The sequence below is a fragment of the Odocoileus virginianus genome, chromosome 28, assembly GCF_023699985.2.
Source record: "Odocoileus virginianus isolate 20LAN1187 ecotype Illinois chromosome 28, Ovbor_1.2, whole genome shotgun sequence".
NCBI lineage: Eukaryota > Metazoa > Chordata > Mammalia > Artiodactyla > Cervidae > Odocoileus > Odocoileus virginianus.
Window position 1 is genome coordinate 15,899,937 of NC_069701.1, and position 23,427 is coordinate 15,923,363.

General features: G+C 55.4%; 2 protein-coding genes across 7 annotated transcripts in view; one reads left to right on the top strand and one right to left on the bottom strand.

Moving 5' to 3' along the window:
• GAB2 (GRB2 associated binding protein 2) overlaps nucleotides 1–22,131 on the top strand; it is a 183,141-nt gene extending 161,010 nt beyond the window's left edge. The window contains exons 4-12 of one of the 6 annotated variants that reach the window (XR_011484302.1): nucleotides 7,980–8,572; nucleotides 9,601–9,695; nucleotides 10,725–10,989; nucleotides 12,675–12,765; nucleotides 13,003–13,105; nucleotides 14,618–14,743; nucleotides 15,503–19,067; nucleotides 19,609–19,749; nucleotides 21,549–22,131. Coding sequence is in view for 1 of the 6 variants with exons in the window: in XM_020915162.2 (XP_020770821.2) it covers nucleotides 7,980–8,572; nucleotides 9,601–9,695; nucleotides 10,725–10,989; nucleotides 12,675–12,765; nucleotides 13,003–13,105; nucleotides 14,618–14,743; nucleotides 15,503–15,646 (1,417 nt within the window). In the remaining 5 variants the exon portion in view is untranslated. Of the gene's footprint in view, nucleotides 1–7,979; nucleotides 8,573–9,600; nucleotides 9,696–10,724; nucleotides 10,990–12,674; nucleotides 12,766–13,002; nucleotides 13,106–14,617; nucleotides 14,744–15,502; nucleotides 19,490–19,608; nucleotides 19,750–21,548 lie in introns of those variants that run through there. The other 5 variants (XR_011484305.1, XR_011484303.1, XR_011484306.1 and 2 more) reach the window with 5 other exon arrangements.
• The window catches only part of USP35 (ubiquitin specific peptidase 35), a 63,807-nt gene continuing 60,618 nt past the window's right edge, over nucleotides 20,239–23,427 (bottom strand). The window contains 2 exon segments of the mRNA XM_070457243.1: nucleotides 20,239–21,284; nucleotides 22,491–23,225. Of these exon segments, the coding sequence (XP_070313344.1) occupies nucleotides 21,117–21,284; nucleotides 22,491–23,225 (903 nt within the window). The 3' untranslated portion in view covers nucleotides 20,239–21,116.

Sequence of the window (23,427 nt, forward strand, 5' to 3'; positions counted from 1 at the left end):
AATGACTACAGTAAAAAAGACTAGCAATGCCAAGTGCTGGCAAGTGTGCGCATGGGCTTTAGTCATGCACTGCTTCATTACATACCAGGTGCTCTGGAAACGAACCGTTTACAAAGCACTTTAACGGTAGATACCTCTTTTGATCTCCACAGTAATCTTACAGGATTACTTTTGAGTAATCCTTTGAGAGCGAATCAGCTCATTCATCTCTGCCTAGCACAGATGTAAATATACCTGATTGATTACTGTAGTGAAATCATATTTACTAAGGCTAATAATACCAGCCTTCTGTCTATCCCTTTTACATTTATAAGGGATCCTGATATACAGCTACAACAAATTAAGCATCCTAGAGATAAAACCATGAATTTTTTATTACTCTTACTACACTACTAGCCACTAATGTTTCTTTAAGTACTAGATAGTATGTATTCTGGTTAAAATGACTTCAGTTCTAAAAATCCAGCTCTTCCACTGAGCTAAAATAAGTAATAATTCAAAATAGTAACTGTTGCCAGTGGAAAGAGTTTTGAACTGATGCTGTCAAAGCAAGCAGAATCATTTTTGTTTTCAAAAACAATTTAGTTTCACTAGATTTATTTTTATCCTCTAGTATTTGGGACCTCGGGGCTTCCCTGGTGACTCAGCAAAGAATCTGCCTGCAATGTGGGAGACCTGGGTTTGATCCCTGGGTTGGGAAGATCCCCTGGAGGAGGGCATGGCAACCCACTCCAGTATTCTTGCCTGGAGAATCCCATGGACAGAGGAGCCTGACGGACTGCAGTTCATAGGGTCACAAAGAGTCGGACTCGACTAACGTGATTTACCACACACACATGCCTTTAGGACCTCATTCTAGATTCTAGCGAATCTTTAGCCAATCTCTCTCTTAAGGCTGTTAAACCTGTAACAAGTGATGTGTTGTGGTGAGTCACATGTCCTGGAAAGGCATAATTCTGGTAAGAGTTGAGAGAAGCAAAATTTCAAGGGATGAAATTCCATAGCACTTCTGTAGCACTCTTCTACAGAAAGATGGTGTGTAAAAAGTAAAATCAGAAATGTCGATGGAGAACTTAACCAGTGATTAATCGTTGGTGGCTGTGATTAACCAAAGGCAGAATATACAGCTTTTACTTTCAGTTAGTTTCACATATACAGCTTTTCTCTGTAAATGCAGAGAGAAGGCAAGCTCAATATTGCAGCCAGAAAAGTCTGAGAATCAAAGACCACCTCACCTCTTAGAGATTGTGAAACAGAATTTTCTGAGCTTTCTTCCCTCACTGGAAGGACCCATTTGGAATGAGTCAGATGCAGACTCATGGTCCAGATGGCCTCTCAAGATCATTATGGACAGAGAGGTCCCTGATGATCATTTAGGGACAGAACCCTAAAATGGCTAATTTACTTTCAAGTGTTTACAAGATTTCCTTGAATGGGAACATAGTCATCGCCAACTCAGTGGACATGAACTTGAGCAAACTCCAGGAGATAGTGGAGGACAGAGAAGCCTGGCATACTGTAGTCCATGGGGTCGCGAAGAGTTAGACATGACTTAACCAATTTACTGACTGAACAACAAGAAGCATAAAAGAAAATCAAACCGGGCCTTTCATCATAAACGTACTTGGTATCTCGCAGAGTGGAAAAGAATGAAATTGTATGTTCTGTAATGTGTGAAAAGTGCAAAATAAAGTGGCTGGGAAAAACTAGGGAAGCATTTCTAAAAGCCAAGAGAGAAGTTTGGAGTTGATTTCAGACTGAGGTGGCAGGATAGCCCCACCCACCAGCAGCCTCTAGAGCAAGGAGGGCCAGCAATGGAAGGGAAGACTGCTGGCATGGGGAAATATTTTCTGGCAAACTTCCCTCTGCTCCCAGGGAGCTCCCCTAGACACCTGTAATTGAGTATCTTCTTGCACCATCTCTGCCATTTACTGTTTTTCTCTTCTGATGCATGAGGGTGTAAATACCTGTCTCCCAAAACCGTCAGGAAGATTAAAAGCAACATCGCACGTGATGTACCTGGCACAGTTGTTCTTTAGTTGCTAAGACGTGTCCGACTCTTTGTGACCCTATGGACTGTAGCCCGCCAGGTTCCTCTATCCATGGGGATTCTCCAGGCAAGCATACTGGAGCAGGTTGCCATTTCCTATTCCAGGGGATCTTCCTGACCCAGGGATCAAACCCACGCCTCCTGCATTGGCAGGCAGGTTCTTTATCACTGAGCCAGCAGGGAAGCCCATCTGGGATAGTACAGTGCTCAGTTTATGAGATCTCTCAGCCCAGAGCCCAGAAGAGAAACACTTGTTCAGATCTACCGCTTCTGGGTATCTGCCCCAGAAAGCACCTCGGCACATCAGGGTGATACAGGCATCAGTGAAGGTTTACGGGAAGGTGGTAGAAAGCCAAGGACTCCTGAGTGCTCAGAATTCCCGCTCTTGACTCTTGTCCACAGTGATCACACTGCAGCTATGAGGTTTTGGAGCAGGCAGTGCAGGGATCTGGGAGCTGGCCCCAGTTCTGCCACCATCCGAGTGCATATGTTTGGGCAAGTTTGTTTCCCTCATTCAGCTCTTTTCACCCGATTCTTGCAGTGATGGATGACCAGTCCCCTCAGCAGGCATGGGTGTCATCTACCGCATGCCAGGGGCTGTGCCCGGGGATGGGATGTGGTGCCCTGCCTTCTGGGAGCACAGGGTCAGGTAGAAGTGGAAAGGCCAAGACCCAAATAACTGTCACACAAGACACGGGTGAGGCGAGTGTGTGAGGGGAACTCGGAGTGCTGTGGAAAGTGAGTGAAGTGACAAGGAAAGTCCGAGGAACCGAAACACCTTTGTGGAGCAGAAAGGCTTCTTTGGCACTTTGTAAGATTGTGGTGCATCGAGGAAGCATTCCAGAGAGGGGTGGATGGTGCAAGCCCAGGCCGGGAGCTCAGGGCTGAGTGAGCAGGTCACTCCTCCGGAGAGGAGACACCAGGGCAGTGGGAAGCTGCCTGGAGCTTGCATGCTCTGGAGAGAAAAGAGTTTCCATCTGCTGCTCCCAAGGGTTCAGGCCAAGCTCGGGGAAGGTGAATGGCAGCGCCAAGGCTTTTCTTTACCTGTGTGTCTGTTTGTAAGTTTATCTGCTTGTTCATTCAGCAAACATGTATTCACGGTTCACTATATGACTAATCTGGGTGCTGATGAGAGGAAAATGAATAAAACACTGTTTCTTTCCTCAAGGAAATCAGCCTGGTAGAGGAAATAAGCAACTGGTGTGTAACACAGGTAACTAACCATTGCTACCCGCTCCAAGAAGAGTGAGCAAGTGATTGGGCTGTGAGGTGGGGAACGCAAGAACCGGCTTCAAAAGAGGTGCCTCGGGAGCTGAGTTTGAGCTGCCAGATGGGAGAGAGGGGCCTTCCAGAGACAGTGAACACGGCACAGGGCCTGGCTGCCCGGGGTCTCCTGGGAACACCGAGAGCCACCTGCCTAGATCCCAGCCTGGGGAGGGTGGCTGGGGAGAAGAGGTTGGGCAGGTGAGGTGGAGCTGGGACATGCCGTCATCCTAAAGACACAGAGACAGCACTGAGAATTGTTAAGCTGGGAAGTTAGGAAAGGAAGCGTGAGTGGGATAAAAAGAGGACCCAGAGAGCCTGGCAGATGATTACGGAGACTAGTTAGTTACCAGCCCTTTTGTTAAATGCGGAAGAAAATCAGGAGAACCTGAACTGGTGTGGAATCAATAGGACCTGATGTGCTTATGGAGTGAGAAATGAGAAAGGTTCTTCCTGGCTTGAGTGGCTTGGTGCCTTTCCCCAAACCGGAGAGTCAGGAGAGAGATGATAAGCTCACGGCTGAGTGTGTTGAAGGCAGCGGCAGGCTCCCTGCGATGCTCTCCTCACCCCACACCCCCTTAGACTCTTTCAGGGACTCCTGTTCTCCTCAGCCCAGGCCTGGCCCTTCCACTGTGACCCCTCAACCCACCTCTAAGGCTCCTGCTTTAGCCTAAACAGCCTGTGGTTCTTGAACTTGCCAGATGGCGTTCTACTGGTCTGCCTCTAACAGGAACACCTTTTCCCTTCTCTTCCTTTTGCCTGGCCAGTTGCCAGTCAGTCCAAGGTGACCATCGCTGAAGACGCCTCCCTGACACTCTGCACCACCACCACCAGGGAAAGTTGCCCTAAATGTGTCAACAGCCGCATATTTGCAGGCCTGACTGTAAGACTTGCAGGCTTGTCACCTCTACCTCGGTGCCCCCTCCCCGGGGCAGGAGGCTTCTCTGTATCCATGGGGCCTGGCCCAGATGGAAAGTGAGATGTCAGGAAAGGTTTTTTCCAATGGACAGATCCAGATGGGAGCATCCACCAGAGTTGGAAGCTCCAAAAGACACAATGAAAGGCACCAAAGACAGATGTGAACCTCATGAACCCTGATGTCTACCATTGGCTCCCCAGCCTCGGACCCAGGCCCTCCAGGATCTCAAGGCTGGATGTTCAGTGCTCTAGGCCACGGATGTTGGCTTGCTTACATGTGTGAAATGGGACAGAAAGGAAGAGAACATGGAGGCCCAGGGACGAGGGTCGTGAATGGGGTCTGAAATGTCAGTCCCAGCCATCACGGATGCAGGTTAGCTAACAAAGAGAGCCTGCCTAGACAACTGTTTCCCTTCCGCTTTCTAAGCTGATGGGCCTTAATATCTATCACCATCTGGTGGCCACATCCATAAATAACAAGCTCCCCATGAGCTGAGAGAGCTTGTATAAGGTGGGGGTTCCATGGATTGGCCTCAGTGGGTTAAGGGCTGCCCAGCCCTCTGATCGCTTGCAAATCTGTATGTGTGTGAGATTTGCCTTATTCTGGTGAGAAGTGCCAGAAGAGATTTTTATCAGATCCTTAAAGAGGCATATAGCCTCCCAAAAGCTGAGAATCACCACTGTATAGGATTATTCTAGAATTCTAATTCCTTTATTTTCCCCACATGGAATCCTATGAAGAATCATCCTATAAGAGAAAAGCAGACATGAATCTGCTTGCTCAGAACTTCACCTTCTCATTTCTGAAGTCACCTACGCAGAACACAGAATGCAGTTTGGAAACCATGCTAGTTGGGCCAAGGGGTCGTGGCTTTTCAGAGCCAGATGGACCTGAAAGGACCCTGGAGACCCCCCAAATCCCACCTTGGGGATGCCCACAGCCTGTGAGACCCCCCAGGTCCCACCTTGTGGAAGCCAACAGCGTGTAGGACCTCCCAGGTCCCTCCTTCGGGAAGCCCGCAGGGTGTAGGACACCCCAGGTCCCTCCTTGGGGAAGCCCACAGCCTGTATCAGTGGTGGGGATGGAACTCACACAAACCCTTCCCCCCTCCCCCCCAGATCATTTAGTTTTTAATCTTGCCTCATTTTCCCAAAACCTGAACTTTAAAAAGTAATAATCAAGACCTTTCCTCTCCTGAGTATAGTTCCTAAACTGGAAACATTTTTCCTAGAGTATTTTAGTCTCCTGGAGAGACAGATTTTCCCCTCTGAATGCCTCTCAGTGAACATTGATGTAAACTAAATCTATAGCTTACATTTGAATAGTTCTACTTAACTTAGAACAATGCGTCAGCTGACTTGTTCTACAGTGGGGAGACTGAGACTCGGGTAAAGTGACTTGTTTGCTGTTTTCTGACACCAACTTAAGGGTTCTTTCCCCTGTCTCACATCCTTTGTTTACTCATGCATGTATTCTGTGCCACTTAAAGCGGTGAACACGTGGCTGATGTAAGTAGTTTGCTGATGTCTGTCTGGGGAGGTAAGACCAACCTCTGCTCATCACAGCCTTGTGGGGTTAGTTCAGTTCAGTTCAGTCACTCAGTCATGTCCGACTCTGCAACCCCACGAACTGCAGCACACCCGGCCTCCCTGTCCATCACCAACTCCCAGAGTTTACCCAAACCCCTGTCCATTGAGTAGGTGATGCCATCCAACCATCTCATCCTCTGTCGTCCCCTTCTCCTCCTGCCCTCAATCTTTCCCAGCATCAGTGTCTTTTCAAATCTGTCACCTCTTCACATCAGGTGGCCAAAGTATTGGAGTTTCAGCTTCAACATCAGTCCTTCCAATGAATACCCAGGACTGACCTCCTTTAGGATGGACTGGTTGGATCTCCTTGCAGTCCAAGAGACTCTCAAGAGTCTTCTCCAACACCACACTTCAAAAGCATCAATTCTTCGGCACTCAGCTTTCTTTATAGTCCAACTCTCAATCCATACATGACCACTGGAAAAACCATAGCCTTGACTAGACAGACCTTTGTTTGCAAAGTAATGTCTCTGCTTTTTAATACGCTAAGTTGGTCATAACTTTCCTTCCAAGGAGCAAGCATCTTTTAATTTCATGACTGCAATCACCATCTGCAGTGATTTTGAAGCCCAGAAAAATAAAGTCAGCCACTGTGTCCACTGTTTCCCCATCTATTTGCCATGAGGTGATGGGACCGGATGTCATGATCTTAGTTTTCTGAATGTTGAGCTTTAAGCCAACTTTTTCACTCTCCTCTTTCACTTTCATCAAGAGGCTCTTTAGCTCTTCTTCACTTTCTGCCATAAGGGTGGTGTCATCTGCACATCTGAGGTTATTGATATTTCTCCCAGCAATCTTGATTCCAGCTTGTGCTTCTTCCAGCCCAGCATTTCTCATGATGTATCCTGCATATAAGTTAAATAAGCAGGGTGACAATATACAGCCTTGATGTACTCCTTTTCCTATTTGGAACCAGTCTGTTGTTCCATATCCAGTTCTAACTGTGGTTTCCTGACCTGCATACAGATTTCTCAAGAGGCAGGTCAGGTGGTCTGGTATTCCCATCTCTCTAAGAATTTTCCACAGTTTATTGTGATCCACACAGTCAAAGGCTTTGGCATAGTCAATAAAGCAGAAATAGATGTTTTTCTGGAACTCCCTTGCTTTTTCGATGATCCAGAGGATGTTGGCAATTTGATCTCTGGTACCTCTGCCTTTTCTAAAACCAACTTTAATATCTGGAAGTTCACGGTTCACGTATTGCTGAAGCCTGACTTGGAGAATTTTAAGCATTACTTTACTAGCATGTGAGATGAGTGCAATTGTGCGGTAGTTTGAGCATTCTTTGGGACTGGAATGAAAACTGACCTTTTCCAGTCCTGCGGCCACTGCTGAGTTTTCCAAATTTGCTGGCATACTGAGTGCAGCACTTTCACAGCATCATCTTTTAGGATTTGAAATAGCTCAACTGGAATTCCATCACCTCCACTAGCTTTGTTCATAGTGACGCTTTCTAAGGCCCACTTGACTTCACATTCCAGGATGTCTGGCTCTAGGTGAGTGATCACACCATTGTGATTATCTGAGTCATGAAGATCTTTTTTGTACAGTTCTTCTGTGTATTCTTGCCACCTCTTCTTAATATCTTCTGCTTCTGTTAGGTCCCTACCATTTCTGTCCTTTATTGAGCCCATCTTTGCATGAAATATTCCCTTGGTATCTCTAATTTTCTTGAAGAGATCTCTAGTCTTTTCCATTCTGTTGTTTTCCTCTTTTTCTTTGCACTGATCACTGAGGAAGGCTTTCTTATTTCTCCTTGCTATTCTTTGGAACTCTGCATTCAGATGGGTATATCTTTCCTTTTCTCCTTTGCTTTTTGCTTCCCTTCTTTTCACAGCTATTTGTAAGGCCTCCTCAGACAGCCATTTTGCTTTTTTGCATTTCTTTTTCTTGGGGGTAGGGGGCAGGACAAAGGCTAACACATACTTACTAGATGCACCAGAGTCCAATTCCTAAACAAACTGCAGAGTATGAGTTTAATCCCCATTCTTGCAGATGCACTTACTGAAGCTCAGAGAGAAGCTATGTTGTGTCCAGATAAGCCTCAGGCCTGCCAGCCTCCTCAGCTTGTGTTTGTTCCCCACTGCGTCGCTGCAGCGGGGTGTGGACACTCCCGCCAGCCTCCTCTAACCCCCGCGCCCCCCTTTCTGTCTCCTAGGAGTGCCAGCTTCTCGCAGGGCACCAGGGCCTCATTCCTCATGAGAAGCGACACAGCCGTGCAGAAACTTGCCCAGGGCAACGGGCATTGTGTCAACGGGGTCGGTGGTCAAGTCCACGGCTTCTACAGCCTCCCGAAGCCAAGCCGGCACAATGCCGAGTTCAGAGACAGTGCCTACGACCTCCCCCGGAGCCTGGCCGCCCACGGCCACACCAAGGGCAGCCTCACCGGCTCCGAGACGGATAACGAGGACGCGTATACCTTCAAGATGCCCAGCAGCACCCTGTGCCGGGAGTTTGGGGACCTCCTGGTGGACAACGTGGACGTTCCGGCCACCCCGCTCTCGGCCTACCAGATCCCTAGGACGTTCACGCTGGACAAGAACCACAACGCCATGGCAGTGGCCACGCCTGGGGACTCGGCCATAGCTCCCCCGCCCCGGCCCCCCAAGCCAAGTCAGGCAGACACACCTCGATGGGGCAGCCCTCAGCAGAGACCCCCCGTCGGGGAAGGCAGCAGATCAGTCTCTGCCGCCGCCACCATCCCCAGGCGTAACACCCTCCCAGCCATGGACAACAGCCGGCTTCACCGAGGTCAGTGTGAGCCCTGGCTCACCCAGAGGGGGTGGGAGGAAGGGAGGGGGCACAGGGGGCTCGGCATTGTACGAGCTCTCGCCATCCAGGCCAAGGGGGCTTAAGGCCCACCTCGGTCAGGCATGCTCACAGGTTTAGGCATCTTCTCACCCCAGGCCTTTCCTAGCTGGGCCCCCAACCCTGGAGGCTCTTAGTGAACACCACAGAGGCAAGAGTTTAGCAGATGCTGCCTGAGAGAAGTTACTGTTCTACTAAGGAAACAGAACATTCTTGGTTAACCACATTACAACGTATTATGGGTTTAGAGGTCCAGATCCTAGTCTTTTACTCACTTATAAATCAAATGAAAGATTTCAAAAATAAATTTAGAAGACTAGTCCAAACTGGAGCCAAACCTTTGTGGACCAACAGACTATTAAAATTAGATCTGCAAAATATTTTCTAAGCCACATTTGCATCTCTGGTTAAAGTCTGAACATCTATTTGAAGTATTTAAATTCTACTGTCGCTTAATTCCCACTGAGAGTATTCCAACTCTGCATGCGGCCTCCTCCATTTGATGAAAAAGTAGAATACTATTAATCTCTTCCATTTTGCATCTTGGTAATAACCCTGTAGCTGGGCTTCCTTGGTGGCTCAGCAGTAAAGAATCCACCCGCCAGTCCAGGAGACGTGGGTTCAATCCCTGGGTCGGGAGGATCCCCTGGGGAAGGAAATGGCAACCCACTCCACTATTCTTGCCTGGAAAATCCCATGGACAGAGGAGCCTGGTGGGCTACTGTCCACAGAGTTGCAAAGAGTTGGATAATACTTAGCGACTAAACAACACTGGAGCTACGTCCAAAAGCCCAGGAGGAATTTGTGAGTTGAGGAGTGGTGTGGTAGAAGCAATACCTTGTCTTAGGAATTGAGAGCGGTATCTCCTGGAGTAGCAGTTACGATCCTGAGCGACACTGGGGAGGGTGTGGGAAAGTGTCGGCAAAGGGACCAGCTCTGAGTTCTCAGGGGTCTTCCTTCCTCTGCCATAGCTTCTTCCTGCGAGTCCTATGACTACCCGCAGCGTGGTGGAGACAGTGCCGGCCGCTCTGCCGAGTCCATGAGCGATGCAGTCAGCGCTTTCCTGGTGAGTGGGGTTGAATCAGGGGTCCTTAAGGCAGCTCACCCCCATGGGACTGAAACCACAGCCGAAAAACGTGACGGCACCTACCTCCTAGGAGCCTGCCTTGCTTCTTTGTTCAGAACCCCTGGATTGAGTGTTCGGAAAAATGCACGTATCCTGGTCTGGAAGAAATGTGTGTACTTAGGTGCCCTAGACAAGAAGGCTTATCACCGAGGGTGAGCAGGGAGGGTCTAGAATGCAGGGGACGCAGGCACTGGGATGTGGCTGTCCAGCAGCACCCCAACCATGAGGTCCCACCACGGGCGTGAGACCCCAGGCAGGGGTGGCGCTCAGAGTTGGGCTCAGAGACAGGATGGTGTCAGAGCAGCGTCCCAGGCCGCCGTCAGGAGGGGGTCGATGACAGCCCTGCTGGGTGTCAGGCCCAGCTACGCCGAGGAGGGCCTGCCTTCAGGCTCCCCGGGAAGATCGTGAACATGAGCAGCTTAGTTGTTGTATATGCGTCCCAGTAGACAGGCCAGGAGTGAAAGGAAGGCTGTGGCCAGGGTGGTGGCCACACTGCCGCTCTGCCTACAGCCTGGTGGTCACACTGAGAGCTGCCTCAGGGAAGCATGCCTGCCCAGGCCTCACCCGTCAGCGCCGAGGCCCCTCGGAGGCTCCTTGCCCTGCCCAGGGCCTGAGCTGCTGACCTCCAGTGATGAGTGTGGGCTTGAGGAGGGGGGCGGGTCCTGAACCAAACCTGTGACCCAGGGCCTGTGCTGTCCTGACTTGGTCAGGCAGCCAGGAAGCCTTGTGGATGTTTTACACAAGGTTTATCACAAATTATAAGTAAGCTCCAAGGGATCATGGAAGCTAGAAGAGACCCACAGGCTTCATTTGTTCCTGTCGCCCCGCTGCTTTCTTACCTGGTTTCCCAGGGTCTGCCTTATAAGCTTCACAGTGCATCCAGCTCCATCTTCTCTTGCCCTGTGTAAAGATCCGCACCCTCTCCTGTTTCCTTTCCCTAGTAACAACAGTATTTCTCTCCACTCCTAGCCAGCGAAAGCAGTTGTGGGTCGATCAGACAGCACCAATTCCGAGGACAACTACGTGCCCATGAACCCAGGCTCCTCCACCCTGCTGGCTTTGGAGCGAGCCGGTGATAACTCCCAGAGTGTCTACATCCCCATGAGCCCGGGGCCGCATCACTTTGACCCGCTCGGCTACCCCTCCTCAGCCCTCTCTCTGCACCGAGGCTCCAGCAGAGGGAGTGAGATCCAGCCACCCCCTGTAAACCGCAACCTCAAACCTGACCGGAAGGGTAAGTCCACTGTTTCCCCAGCCCAGCTCTGGGCTCTCTTCAGGGACTATGCGTTCATTTAGGGATCCCGTGGATCCTAAACTTGCCTTGCAAGGAAGTGACAGCCTCTGGAGCCTAAATCGCCCCAAATACACACACACATGTGTGCGCACACACATTACACTCTCTCTCCAAATCCATCCCAGTAGGGACTGGCGACCAGAATGCAGAAGTGCAGGGATCAGAAAGACAGGATGGATTCAGGTTGCAGCCTGCCACCTGCTAACATGTGATTGTAAACGAATCCTTCTCTGTCTCTGCGCCTTGCTTCTCATCTGTGATGTGGGAGGTATGAAACATTTGAATCCGTTCTAATGAGGTGGATGAAACTCGAGCCTATTATACAGAGTGAAGTAAGTCAGAAAGAAAAACACCAATACAGTATACTAACGCATATATATGGAATTTAGAAAGATGGTAACAATGACCCTATATGTGAGACAGTAAAAAAGACACCGATATAAAGAACAGACTTTTGAACTCTGGGAGAAAGCAAGGGCGGGATGATTTGAGAGAACAGCATTGAAACATGTATATTACCATATGACATAGATCACCAGTCCAAGTTCAATGCATGAGACAGGGCCCTCAAAGCCAGTGCAGTGGGACAACCCTGAGGGATGGGGTGGGAAGGGAGGTGGGAGGGGGGTTCGGGATGGGGGACACATGTACACCCATGGCTGATTCAAGTCAATGTATGGTAAAAAACACTGCAATATTGCAAAGTAATTAGCCTCTAATTAAAATACATAAGTTAATTTTTTAATATGCCTATCAGAGACATTGAAGGGCATAGACTGTATCTTAATGTGCTTCACAGTGTTTGAAATGCAGCTCAAGGATAAGGGATTTTTATTAGCTCTAGGGCTAAAAAAGGTAGAACTGACAGAGTGTTCCACTGAAAGATACACTCTGCTATAAAAGGAAGGACTGAGCTCTCAAACCAGGTAGATGTGCTTCCTAGGTGTGTGACTGAGTAATTCATGTGAATTCTCTGAACCTCTGGTTTTCTTATCTGCGAAGTAGGAATGGTCATGCCTACTTCCTGGGTTTGTTCAGAAGGAAAGCATCTAGGACATTGACTGGTACATTTAGACCAGGAAGAACTGCAGTTCAAGTTCCAGGTCTGCCTGATCCCATTCTGCAGGCCTGGACCAGGGGCAGGGACTCGGGGAGAACCAGAGTCCGTGAACAGACAGAAGCCCCCTTGGGCCTGGTTGGCAGGGAATGCAGAGCTCAGCATTTGAATCGGAGCCTTCAGGGCCTTGTGACATTCACCTTCTTCCATAGAAGGCTCCACAGTCCTGGCCCAGAAGTGGCAGGGGGGGCTCATGGTGGCCTTCTCCATGACGTTTCAGATATCATCTCTTGCTTTCATTCTCAGTCACAAACGTCCCAGCCCACGTGCCCATTTTAGATCTGAAAGTGTGATTGCCATTGGTACAGTGTGAGGAATAGATAATTTGGTATCTGAAGACATGACTTCATGAGCAGAGATCATATAACCTCACGGAGCCTGGGTCTCCCCATGGATAACTGGGATGAGTAGGAAGGATTTTAAACACACTTGTGTGTTACGTGTAAGGGTCTATATGTGTGGCCTTGTCATCATTGGCTGATGAGTCAACCTTCTGTTCCTGCTGCAGCAAAGCCAACACCACTTGACCTGAGAAACAACACCGTCATCGACGAGCTCCCCTTCAAGTCCCCCGTCACCAGGTCTTGGTCCAGGGCCATGTGAGTGTCTGTCTGTGGACGCGAGAGCTTGGAATGGGGCAGTGGGTTGGTGAGTGGAACAGGTCACCACATTCCTGATGCTGTTGGTAGCTCAGGGCTTGGCTTCCTCTTCTGTGACGAAGGGAGAACAGTCCCCGCTCCGTGTCAGATCTTAGTCTGATAATGGAGGCCAGAGGTCCAGGGCCTGGCGGGAGGCTGGCCATGCCCAGGGTTTACCCCCTGTCTCCCCCGCAACAGCCACTCCTTCAACCCCAGCTCCTCCCAGTACTGCCGCCCCATCTCTACTCAGAGCATCACCAGCACCGACTCCGGAGACAGTGAAGAGAACTACGTCCCTATGGTGAGTCCTCCCGCACTTCCCAGCTCGCTGACTCCCCCGGCCCCAGGGCAGTGTGCTGCTACCCGTCTGTCTGTCTGTCTGTCTGGAGCACATACGTGTCAGTTACTGTGGGGTCATCAGCAGAGGCAAGGAAGACGCGGTCCCTGCCCTCAGCGGGGAGAGGAGGCCTGCCTCTCTCCAACTGTGACCCAGGCAGTGTGGTCAGTGCCCTGCGGGGGCGGTGTTATGGGGGTGCACCCACAGGACAGGCGACCTCAGCAGGGTGGGGAAGGGGAGGCGCTTGGGCAGAGGTGGCCGTGGATGGGGACACGGAGAGTGACAGTCATTAACTCTGTCTGAAGGTGGGGGCGGCCAGCGGGGAGGCTGGCCTAGAAGTCAGACCACGAACGACCCCGAATGCTGTCTCCAGAAGCCTGCACTTGTCCCGTGGAGGCCACATGAGGGTCCGCAGGCCGGGCAGTTAGATAGTGTTTCAGAATCGTCATCGGGGGAGCCTGCAGGGAAGAACTGGGGCAGCTTCCCAAGTTAACCCCCTTGTTCCATCCTGTTAACACTTTTCAGAAGCAAAAGGTCTCCTCATTTTCTCCTCCTGTCGTCCCCATGACTGGGAGGAGGTGTGGGAGTATGAGCGCCCACGGAGTGTCTGCCCCGCGGCGGGGAAGTGCACGTGTGTGTGCCTTGGGGTGGGGCGCTCACAGAGGCGTGGGCCACGGGGATCCCCAGGGCACAGCCGCACGTGGACAGATGGACAGACAGACATATGAGAGACACACAGACATATGAGAGACACACAGACACGTGGACACGGAGAGCGCAAACCCACCCGTCAAGTGAAGGAGCCGAAAGCAGCACAGGACTGTCGCCTTTCTCACGAGAAGGCGTCCTCAGGAGAGAGCCAGACAAGCCGGCCTCCGCGCCCGGCGAGACCGGCCCTGCAGTGGGCATCCGAGAGCTGCTGGGGAGCCGGGGCTTCGCGCCGCCTGGCGACGAGGGCCCTCTCTAGTGACCCTCGAGGAGCCGGGACAGGGGTGGCCAGGCTGCTGCGGGGTGACTGCCCCGCTCCAGGCCGTGGTGGGCGCCCCAGAGAAGCAGGGCTGGTCCAGCGCACACGAGGCACGCGCTCCTCTCTGAGGGCAGCGAGCGAGGGCCGGTCTGGGAGGGAGGGAGGGAAGGTGAGGCCCGGCCTGACGGCCCGGGCAGGAGGCGGGAGGCAGCACAGTGAGAGCGGCTCAGGCTGGAAGTCTCCCCTGCCCACCAGCTGTGCAGCCGTAGGCAAGCTGCTTTAACTTCTCTGAACCAATTTTATATTCACTGTTTAAAAAAAAAGAGAAGTAATAATGCCTCCATCACAGGATTGTTGTGAGGGTTTAAACAGGAACACGGGCTGTCCCCGGCACAGAGCAGGCCTTGGGTGAGCTGGCTGCTGTCACTCCCAGAGGCGTGTTTTTCCCCCGATGGTGGGTTAGTCTACTTCCTGAAGTCACTAACAGTTTTTTCCCTCCTTTGTGATAGCAAAACCCTGTGTCTGCATCTCCCGTTCCCAGCGGCACCAACAGCCCAGCCCCTAAGAAGAGCACTGGCAGTGTGGATTATCTGGCCCTGGACTTCCAGCCGAGCTCCCCGAGCCCCCACCGCAAGGTGCCTGGGGTGGGCGTGGGCGGTGGGGGGTCCCGCTGAGCTCCTGGGGGGAGAGGTCCCGGAGGCCAGGTGCCTCGTCCGGCCGAGCTGGGCTGAGGCCTGGGTCTCAGAGGGCTCAGGCACGCTCAGCCTCAGCACTCAGGCACCCTGAGTCCACAGGCCCTCGTCCGTCCACCCGTCCCTCCCCTCGCCATGTGGAAGGACACATGAGCGCACACAGAGACACGATCTGCTCAGGGTCACGTGTGAATCCGTGACAGAGCGGAGACCGGGGATCGCGTGTCCCGGTCCTGAGCTCTTTGAGAACGCGCTGTCCGGGTGCAGCCTGGGAAAGGCGCCCCCTGCCCTCCCGGAAGCACACTTAGCTGCCTGGTCCCGACAGCAGCACTGACACTCCCCCCGACCCAGGGCAGCCGTGCGTGCCCACCGCGCACCCCCACGGAGCCCTGCAGCTGGCCCTTGGGGGCGCCCGGCCAACTCCCTCTCCTGGACAAGCGGCCACGGGGAGAGGGTGGAGGCCTGGGCCCAGGGAAGGGCTGCAGCAGCAAGAGGGTTGGCAGGGGCTGCGGCCTCGAGCAGGAGGAGGGCTGGTGCAGGGCGGAGGTCAGGCTCTACAGGCCACTTTCAGGGGGAGAAATAGGTCAGAGGGGCAGGCGGAAGCCCACCTGCTCGCCCCAGACACCACTCAGGGAGAGCCGCGTGCTACTCCCCGCCTTACGGTCGCTCACAGCCCCTTCACCGCCCCGGTCTGTCCCCCAGCCATCCACGTCATCGGTCACTTCCGACGAGAAGGTGGACTACGTTCAAGTGGACAAGGAGAAGACCCAGGCCCTGCAGAACACCATGCAGGAGTGGACAGACGTGCGGCAGTCCTCGGAGCCCTCCAAGGGCGCCAAGCTGTGACGCCCCGCGCCCAGGGAGGGGCCCGGAGGCCCCGTCTGCAGAGCCGGCCTCCGGTCTGCTCGCCCTTCGCCTCTGCAGCGCGCCCTCCTGCCCACCTCCTCTCTCCTCTGCCACTCTGGCCTTCAAAGCACTTGGCATCAGGGACCCTGACCCCTTCCCCCTGGGAGGCAAGGGCCTGATCGAGGCACTTCCTCCGCCCTCTCCGGGCCCACCTTTGATTTTTATCAGCAATGGCCATCCTACCTTAGTTAGAGCTCTTGCCAAAAAGCCTCCTCCAGCCTCCGCCCGCCCTTCAGACCCGAGTATCTACCGGACGTGTGGGGGCGGGGCCGCGGCTCTGAGCCGATGCACCTCACCGTCCGGCCTCCAGCTGCTGGGCTCCCAGCCTCGGTCCCGGAAGAGGCCACATCGTCCCGCTGACCAGGCGGCCGAGGAGCAGCAGGCCAGTGTGGACACGGACCTCTTCGTCCCTGTCGCCCTTGGCAGGGGCGGGGCGGGGCCACCCAAAGGCGGAGGAGCCGCGGAGGAAGGTCAGAGGTGGTCTTGAGGGACAGAGGAATTGGAACCCGAGACGCGGAAGGGCAGTGCAGCCCCGCAGCGGTTTCGGGGCAGCCCCCCACTTTCAGGGGTGGGAGAGGTGGAGGGAGGGAGAGGATGGGGACGACCGGCCACCGAGAACCCAGAGCGGGGCTCAGAGCCCGGAAGATGGGGAGACAGACGCTGCGGGGCCGGGCCCCTGGGACCGTGAAGCCACAGGCCCGCTCTGCCCTCCAGGACAGAGCGCTGTGCCCCCGACCCCGCCAGCCCAGGGCCGCCGTGCTGGACAAGGCTTGGACTGTGCTGGGCGACACAGCGTGGGGCGGGGGCACCGCATGGCGAGCGGGGCCGGTGGAGCTGTGGGGAGGTGACGCGGGGTGCAGGGTGGGCGTGCGGGGTACCGAGGGGCCACCCTGGGACCGCCTGGGCGGAGGCACACGGCGGTGCCCGGGACTGGCATGGAGACAGCGCAGCAAGTGAGCTTCTGTAAGACGGGCGGCGCGGCGAGGGCAGCTGAGAGTCGGTGTGGGGGCTCCGGGGGCCCTGGGAGGTCCGCCCAGCGCGCCTGCTGGAGAGAGAGCCCCCGGCAGTGCCGCGGAGACGCAGGCCGAGCAGAAAGGGAGCGGTGACGCCGCTCTCGGGGCAGCTGGCCTGGTGGCAGGCGAGAGCAGTTCCCAGGACTGACGGACGGCGGGCAGAACAGAGCCCGAGCACGTGGCAGGGAGCACGTGGCAGGGTGGCCGGTGGCTTGTGCCCTCGGACTGAGGTTTGTGCAGGGCCCACGAAAGGTTGGGGCGTGGCCTGGTGCCAGGGCACCCCCAGTAGCTCTGTGGAGTCCCAGGTGCCCTGTTGGACTCAGACCTGGCTACAGGGACAGGAGACGGCAGGGCTGGAAGGGCCCCCAGGTCGGCGTCACCCTCTGCCAGGACAGAAGGGGGCATCACCCCAGGCTCCCTCTCCCAAGCCTGGGGAGGGAGACGCTCTTATGTTAAGAGTTCTTGGACAAATTTTTAAAAAGTTTCAGAGGCAACTGGGCGGACCAGATGTTTCACCCTACTCTGGGGAGAACAGACCTTCCTCCAAAAGAAACGAGTTCCAACCCTACCTAAGGGAGGTGGCTACCGCTCACCTTTCTGCTCCTGTGAGCGTGTGTACAGCCTCAGCAGCCTGAGGCCTGACCGTGCTCCGTCCCGGGAGAGACGGTCTCAACAGGTGAGAACTCCTCCTAGTATTAGTCACATCAACTCAATTAAGTGATGGCAGAGGCTGCTGTGGCCAGGTCTGGACTGGGCACTGAGGACACAGGAGTTAATCAGACTTTGTTTGAGAAGGTTGCGCTCGATGAGAAAAAAAGACAAGGACACGTCGCTGATGGCCATGAGAGGCTCAAAGCTAGGGATGTGCGGAGAAGTCAAGGCCACTTCTCCAGGAGACTGGTGTGCAGGCCGGAGTGGGGAGGTGTGCAGATCAGGGAATGTGGTTTCTAGGAAAAGCGGGTGCCTGAGTTGGTCGGAGGGGAAGAAGGGTCAGATTTTTAGGGGAAGGAGGGTGGGTCTGGGCTCCAGGGGAGAAAGACAGAGAGACCTGTGCTTTGGGAACAAAAGACCTTTGGGAGTATGGGCCCAGCCCAGGCCCTCAGCAGCAGCAAGGCCTTGGTGTTCGCACAGATGAAGTGGTGATGGTGGGAGTGGCCTCCTCTGGGCAGGGTTTGGTAGGTGACTGCCCAGCCCTGTGTCCCTTTAGGGCCCTCTGCAGACTGTCTCATATGGCAGAGCTTTGAATGGTAGCCCCACCCCACCCCAGAGGCTACAGGTGGGCCCAGGTATGGATGCGTCAGTTCCCAGCATTGTCCCCTGTTGATCATCAGGTGCCCTGATGATATCAGTGTTTTCTGAATGTGCCATAAGGTGAGTGAGACTGGTTGGACGAGAGACGGAGGTGTTCAAATCTAACCTCCAAGGAGGCCTCCCTCCAGCTCTTCATTCTTCCAACCCCCAAACCCTTAGAGTGGAGGCGGGAGCAGAGACCAGAGGAAGTACAAAAGCAGCAGAGAATGCTGAAAGCAGACTTGGGGCTCAAGCCCCAAGTCCCAGGGGTCTAACGGTCCCGTCTGTGGCTCAGAGTTCACCTCTGTTGGTGGCCTGGCGCGGACGGAGACCCCAAGAGGCCCTGCGACCGGCCAGCAGAGCCCCCTCCTGCCTGGGGCTCCCAGGAGCAGCAGCTGTCCCCGGTTCCAGCTCCCCAGCTCCGCAGGGTTAAAGGCAGGGAGGAGTGCTTGCAGGGAGCTGTGTCTCCTCCCCACCTCGGCTCCGCAGGGTTAAAGGCAGGGAGGAGTGCTTGCAGGGAGCTGTGTCTCCTCCCCACCTCGGCTCCGCAGGGTTAAAGGCAGGGAGGAGTGCTTGCAGGGAGCTGTGTCTCCTCCCCACCTCGGCTCCGCAGGGTTAAAGGCAGGGAGGAGTGCTTGCAGGGAGCCGTGTCTCCTCCCCACCTCGGCGGGGTCAGCTGGGCCCTGAGGCTCTCCTGTGACTGCTCCCTGCTCTGTGACCTGTGTCAAGGGCCAGCTAACCCAGTGCCCTCCCTAGACCTGACTGCAGTAACTTTTACACTCGAAACCGTTCAACTGCGTCCCATCCCTAGGACAGAAGCACAACGGTTCTCAACCTACCCCGGGGCTAAGGCCCCCAGCTGTGGCCGCCCTGCCCTGCCCACGGCCCTCTGACGGAACTCCGGAAGCTGGAAGCAGAGCGCGGGGCAGGAGGGAAGTCAGCGCGTCCTTCCCCTCTCCGTCCATCTGTCCGTCTGCACACGGCGAGGGTCAGAGGCTGCGCGCAGGAGCGCTCAAGTCACCGCCTTCCGAAACTCACTCAGCTCTTCGGGGGGCCAGGTGGGCTGCCTACCGAGGGGCTGGCGTGTGATATTTGGTGGTGTGTGTGCTTACGTGTTTGTTGGTTACATGTGTCTTGAAATGTAGAATCATTTCCCACAGAATCGTTGCTTTGTCGAGAAGAGAAAACGGGCTAGAAGAAGCCCGGTCTTAGGTTTCTGGCCCTGTTACCATTTAAAATTGACATTTAATTTTTCAAATCGCTGTTGGTGCCTAATCACTTAAGTTATTAATTTATTGTTTTCTTTTTAAAAGAAAAATTTGTAACATGTATTTATCCTGTGAGTAGATCTGGGGGGGATGGGAATGCGTTCTCAGGCGTCCTGTTTTTGCGGTGGTGACACATAGTACAGGCCTGGAGCTTGCAGGGCCCTTTTACTGTGGTGGTGGAGCTGGACGACAATAAAGTCCGTGAGAAGCAAGCAGAGAGGGCTGCAGCGTCTGCCTCGTCCGGGGGGCGGGCGGCGGGCTTGCACAGGACACCCGTCCTCGACCAGACAGTCTGCCCCCATCCCCGGCTACTCCACCTTCTGTTGAACAGGAGACAACTGGTGACCTTTCTTGGCTGTCAGGACAAGTGTGAATCCTCCTTACCTTGGAATCTGTATTCCTGGTGTGTGAAATGGAAGTAATAGCGACCCCTACCAGTTCATCTTTCTTAAAGGCGCGTTGGACCAGAGAGGTGAGTTCTGAGCATGACCGTTCAGTCTCTGACAGTCCACCTGCACTGGTCCCTGAGTCTCGGGGCTCCGTGGGCTTTGGAGCCAAACCTCAGCTCTTCCACTGTAGCCCAGGAAGACCCCCACCAGGCCATTGCTGTGCCAGGTTCCCAGATGGGCAGACCCTGAGCCCACCCACCCAGGGCCACAGGGATAAGAAAGGAGTGTGGGAGCAGCCGCAAGCTCCAAGCAGCCCGGAGCTGATCGATGAGTCCCTCCACAATGTCCTGTCCAGGTGTCCCCCGGCCTGTGCACCTGCCCCCTCCAGAGCCAACCCCCCCCCCCAATCCGGGCACATCCCCGCCACCAGGCCTCACGTTTACACAGCACTTCCGTGCAGGGCACACTCACCTCCCCTGGTGCAGCACGCAGGTCAGCAGGGCAAGGGGGTGTCCCTGCCTTCCTGCCCAGACACGGGGAGAAGTCATGGACAGAGCGGGAAGAACCACAGCTTTAATTGCTTCAGAGAACCTCTTTTTATTCCTGTTTGAGACCCTGGTTCTCTCCTCTCCATTTAGAAAGGGTACAGCAGCGTCAGGCACAACGAGGTCAGTATCTGCTCCTCACCAGACCGCCCCCACCGGCCCCCGGGGCAGTGCCCAACAGCTGAGGCGCTGAGCCAGCCAGCGTCCCTCAGGACAGACGTCATGAGACACACATAAAATAAGGACTCTCTCTCGTACCCAGAAGGGGGATCTCAGGCACTGAGGCGGGAGAGGGGGCTAAGGGGCCGTCCTTCATCCTGCGTTGCAGCTCGGTGTCGGGGGGGCCCATCTCTGCTCCCGCGCTAGGCTGCTTCCCGCCTACGCCCCTCACAGGGCAGCATCGGCACCCACATACACTGCCTCAGGCCCCTCGGAGAAGCGAGAAGGCGGCCGGAGGCGCCACACAGCCCCCTGGTTTGTGCTGGGGCTTGGACCCTCCTCGGGTCCACACTAGAGAGACCCAGGATTGTCTGAAAGGAGCTGGGATGGAAGGGAACTGCTACTTGATGGCAAGCACAGGGCAGGGGCGGAGGCCCAGAGTGTGTCTGTCTCGGCTTCTCCGAGCTGACCACAGCTCTCAGGTGCAAGTCTTAAGGGGGCTGATCCCAGTGTCGGGGCCAAGGGCCAGTTTAAGGGGCTCAGGTCTCACCTCCATGTCTGAGTGTGCCCTCCAGGCTGAGGCCAGCAGCCCCTGCTCCATCACTCTCGCCCTTGGAAGGGGCTGCCTCCACGGCCTCCCCCAGGCCCCATGTGGCCAAGCGCCTCTGCCTGGGACCTGGGCCGCCCCCCAGATCGGCTGTGGCACCCCCCACAAGCGCAGGCAGGCCGGGGGGTCGAGGGTCCCATTAGAAGACCAGTCTGTGGAAGTCACCACCACCGCCACCTGCAGGGCTGCAGCCCCCAGGGGGACCTTTGTCCTCATCTTTGTCTTCGTCAAAGCCCCTCCGCCAGTGCGGGGACGCAGGGAGCGCAGAGATGTAGGCCGCCCTGCTCCGGGCCTCCTTCTCCTGCTCCTGGAAACACAGATGGGGATGGAGCAGGAGGCTTCAAATGCAGGCTCTGAAGCCACAGTGCTCCTTTCACCGCCCGCCCCCCCCCCCCCCTCCGGCCACCCAGCCCTTTGGAGCTTCACCCCCGGGGAGGGCCCCCAGAGCCGGGCACAGAGGGGAGCCCCAGCTTCCCCCGCAGGGGCACTGCTGCTCAGCCGGAGGATGGGAGGGCCAGGCCCACAGCCATCCTGTATCTAGGTTTCAAAACCATTCCTCCTCCCCTCCCAGTGTAAGCGCCCAGCACCCTGGAGGAAAGGAACTCACTCCCACTGACTAGACTGAACAGCGGGCAGGGGCCTCAGGTGGCACCTGGAGGAGGCAGTCCAGAGACTTCCAAGGTCACCTCCGACCCCTCTGGGACCTCCCTGCAGACTTCCTGATGCAACTGTCCGACTCACTGCCTCTCTAGACAGGAGGGACAGACTCTGCCGAGGAGAAAGCTCTCCCTCCTGCCGCACTGGGGCCGGCCCTGGAGACCCCTCGCCACCGGCCCCGGACCCATCTCCCCCTGAAGAACTCAGCAGAAACGGGAAAGCAGAACCAAGGTCCGCCCCCCCCCAGGTGCCGCTGGCCGGGGTCCTGGTGTGACCACCCAGCTGTTTACGGCAGCACGCCTCACGCTGCTTGGAGCCCTGGCTGTTCCAGTTGCTAAGTACTTTGATGCCACCCTAGACTCTCAGGAGTGGCGTCGAGGGCACAGTGAGAGGACGACCCTCCCAAAGGCCTTCCCCACCCGCTCGGATCCACTAGCTCACTCACAGAGCCCCTCCTCCAGCACATGACAGCTTAATAAAGAAATGGTCGTTCCTAACGTGTGCTGAAAAGAACCCTGATGCTGGGAAAGATTGGAGGGAGGAGAAGGGGGCGACAGAGGATGAGACGGTTGGATGGCATCACCGACTCCATGGACGTGAGTTTGAGTAAGCTCTGGGAGTTGGTGATGGACAGGGAAGCCTGGCGTGCTACAGTCCATGGGGTCGCAGAATCTGACATGACTGAGCGGCTGAACTGACTGTGTGTCCCTCTAAAGCAGAGGGTCTGTCTGGCCCACTGATTTCTTTTTCCCCAGCACTAAGTGGGATGAGTGGATCAAAGGAAAAAGGAAAAGACTCAGGAGCAGCCACTTATCCGAGCTGGTGGGCTGCTGGAAGCCCATGGGGGTCTGCTCACCTGCAAGAAAAGAATGTTGTCTTTGGAAATGGCTTCCATCAAGTCCTTGTGGAGGGTGGGCTCTGCCCGGGTGCGGGGGGAGCCGGGCTCGGCCTCGGACCCCTCCTCGGGTCGCTGCCGGTAGAAGAGCACGTAGGCCGTGTCCTTGGGGAAGAAGGAGGTGACGTTGCTGACAGACTCGAAGGACGAGAAGGACACGCGGGTGTCGTTGAACAGGTACCACTGGTTGTCGGGCTCCGGCCGCTCGGCGGCCCCCGGGGCCGGGGCGGGGCGGGCGGCGCCCTCGCGGGCGTAGCAGTAGTAGTGGCCGCTCTCGGAGGACAGCCCCGAGTGCACCACGACGCTGCACAGGTCGTAGGCCTGGCCCCGGCCCCCGGCCAGCGGCAGGCGCAGCAGCAGCGGCACCGACACGTCGTCCAGGATCTTGCGGCGCCGCATGGTGCGCAGGTCGAAGGAGAAGCGCAGCAGCGTCAGAATGAGGTAGCGCGGGCCCTGGCTCAGCTCCACCACCTTCTCGGCATCCTGCAGGGATGCACACGACTCGCAGTGGTAGCGGTTCTCCGACGTCAGCCTCTCGGGCGACAGAAAATAGTTGACCAGGTCCAGGACCGAGCGGGAGCCGTCCCCGGAGGCGGTCGCAGCACTCCGGGGGGTCCCTGGGCCCGGGCCGGCTGCCGCCGCCCCTTCGGCCGACTCCTCCTTCTCGTCCCGGGCCTCCTTCTCCTCCTCCATTTCCTTCTCCTCCTTCACCTCCTCCTCCTCCTTCTCCTCCTCCTGCTCCTCCACTTTCTTCTTCACCTTCTCCTCCTTCTCCTCCTCATCCTGGGCCACCCTCTCCTCCTCCTTCTCCACCTTCTCCTTCCGCTCCTCCTTCACCTTCTCCTCCTCCACCTCTACCTTCTCCTTCACCTTCTCCTCCTCCTCCACCTTCTCCATC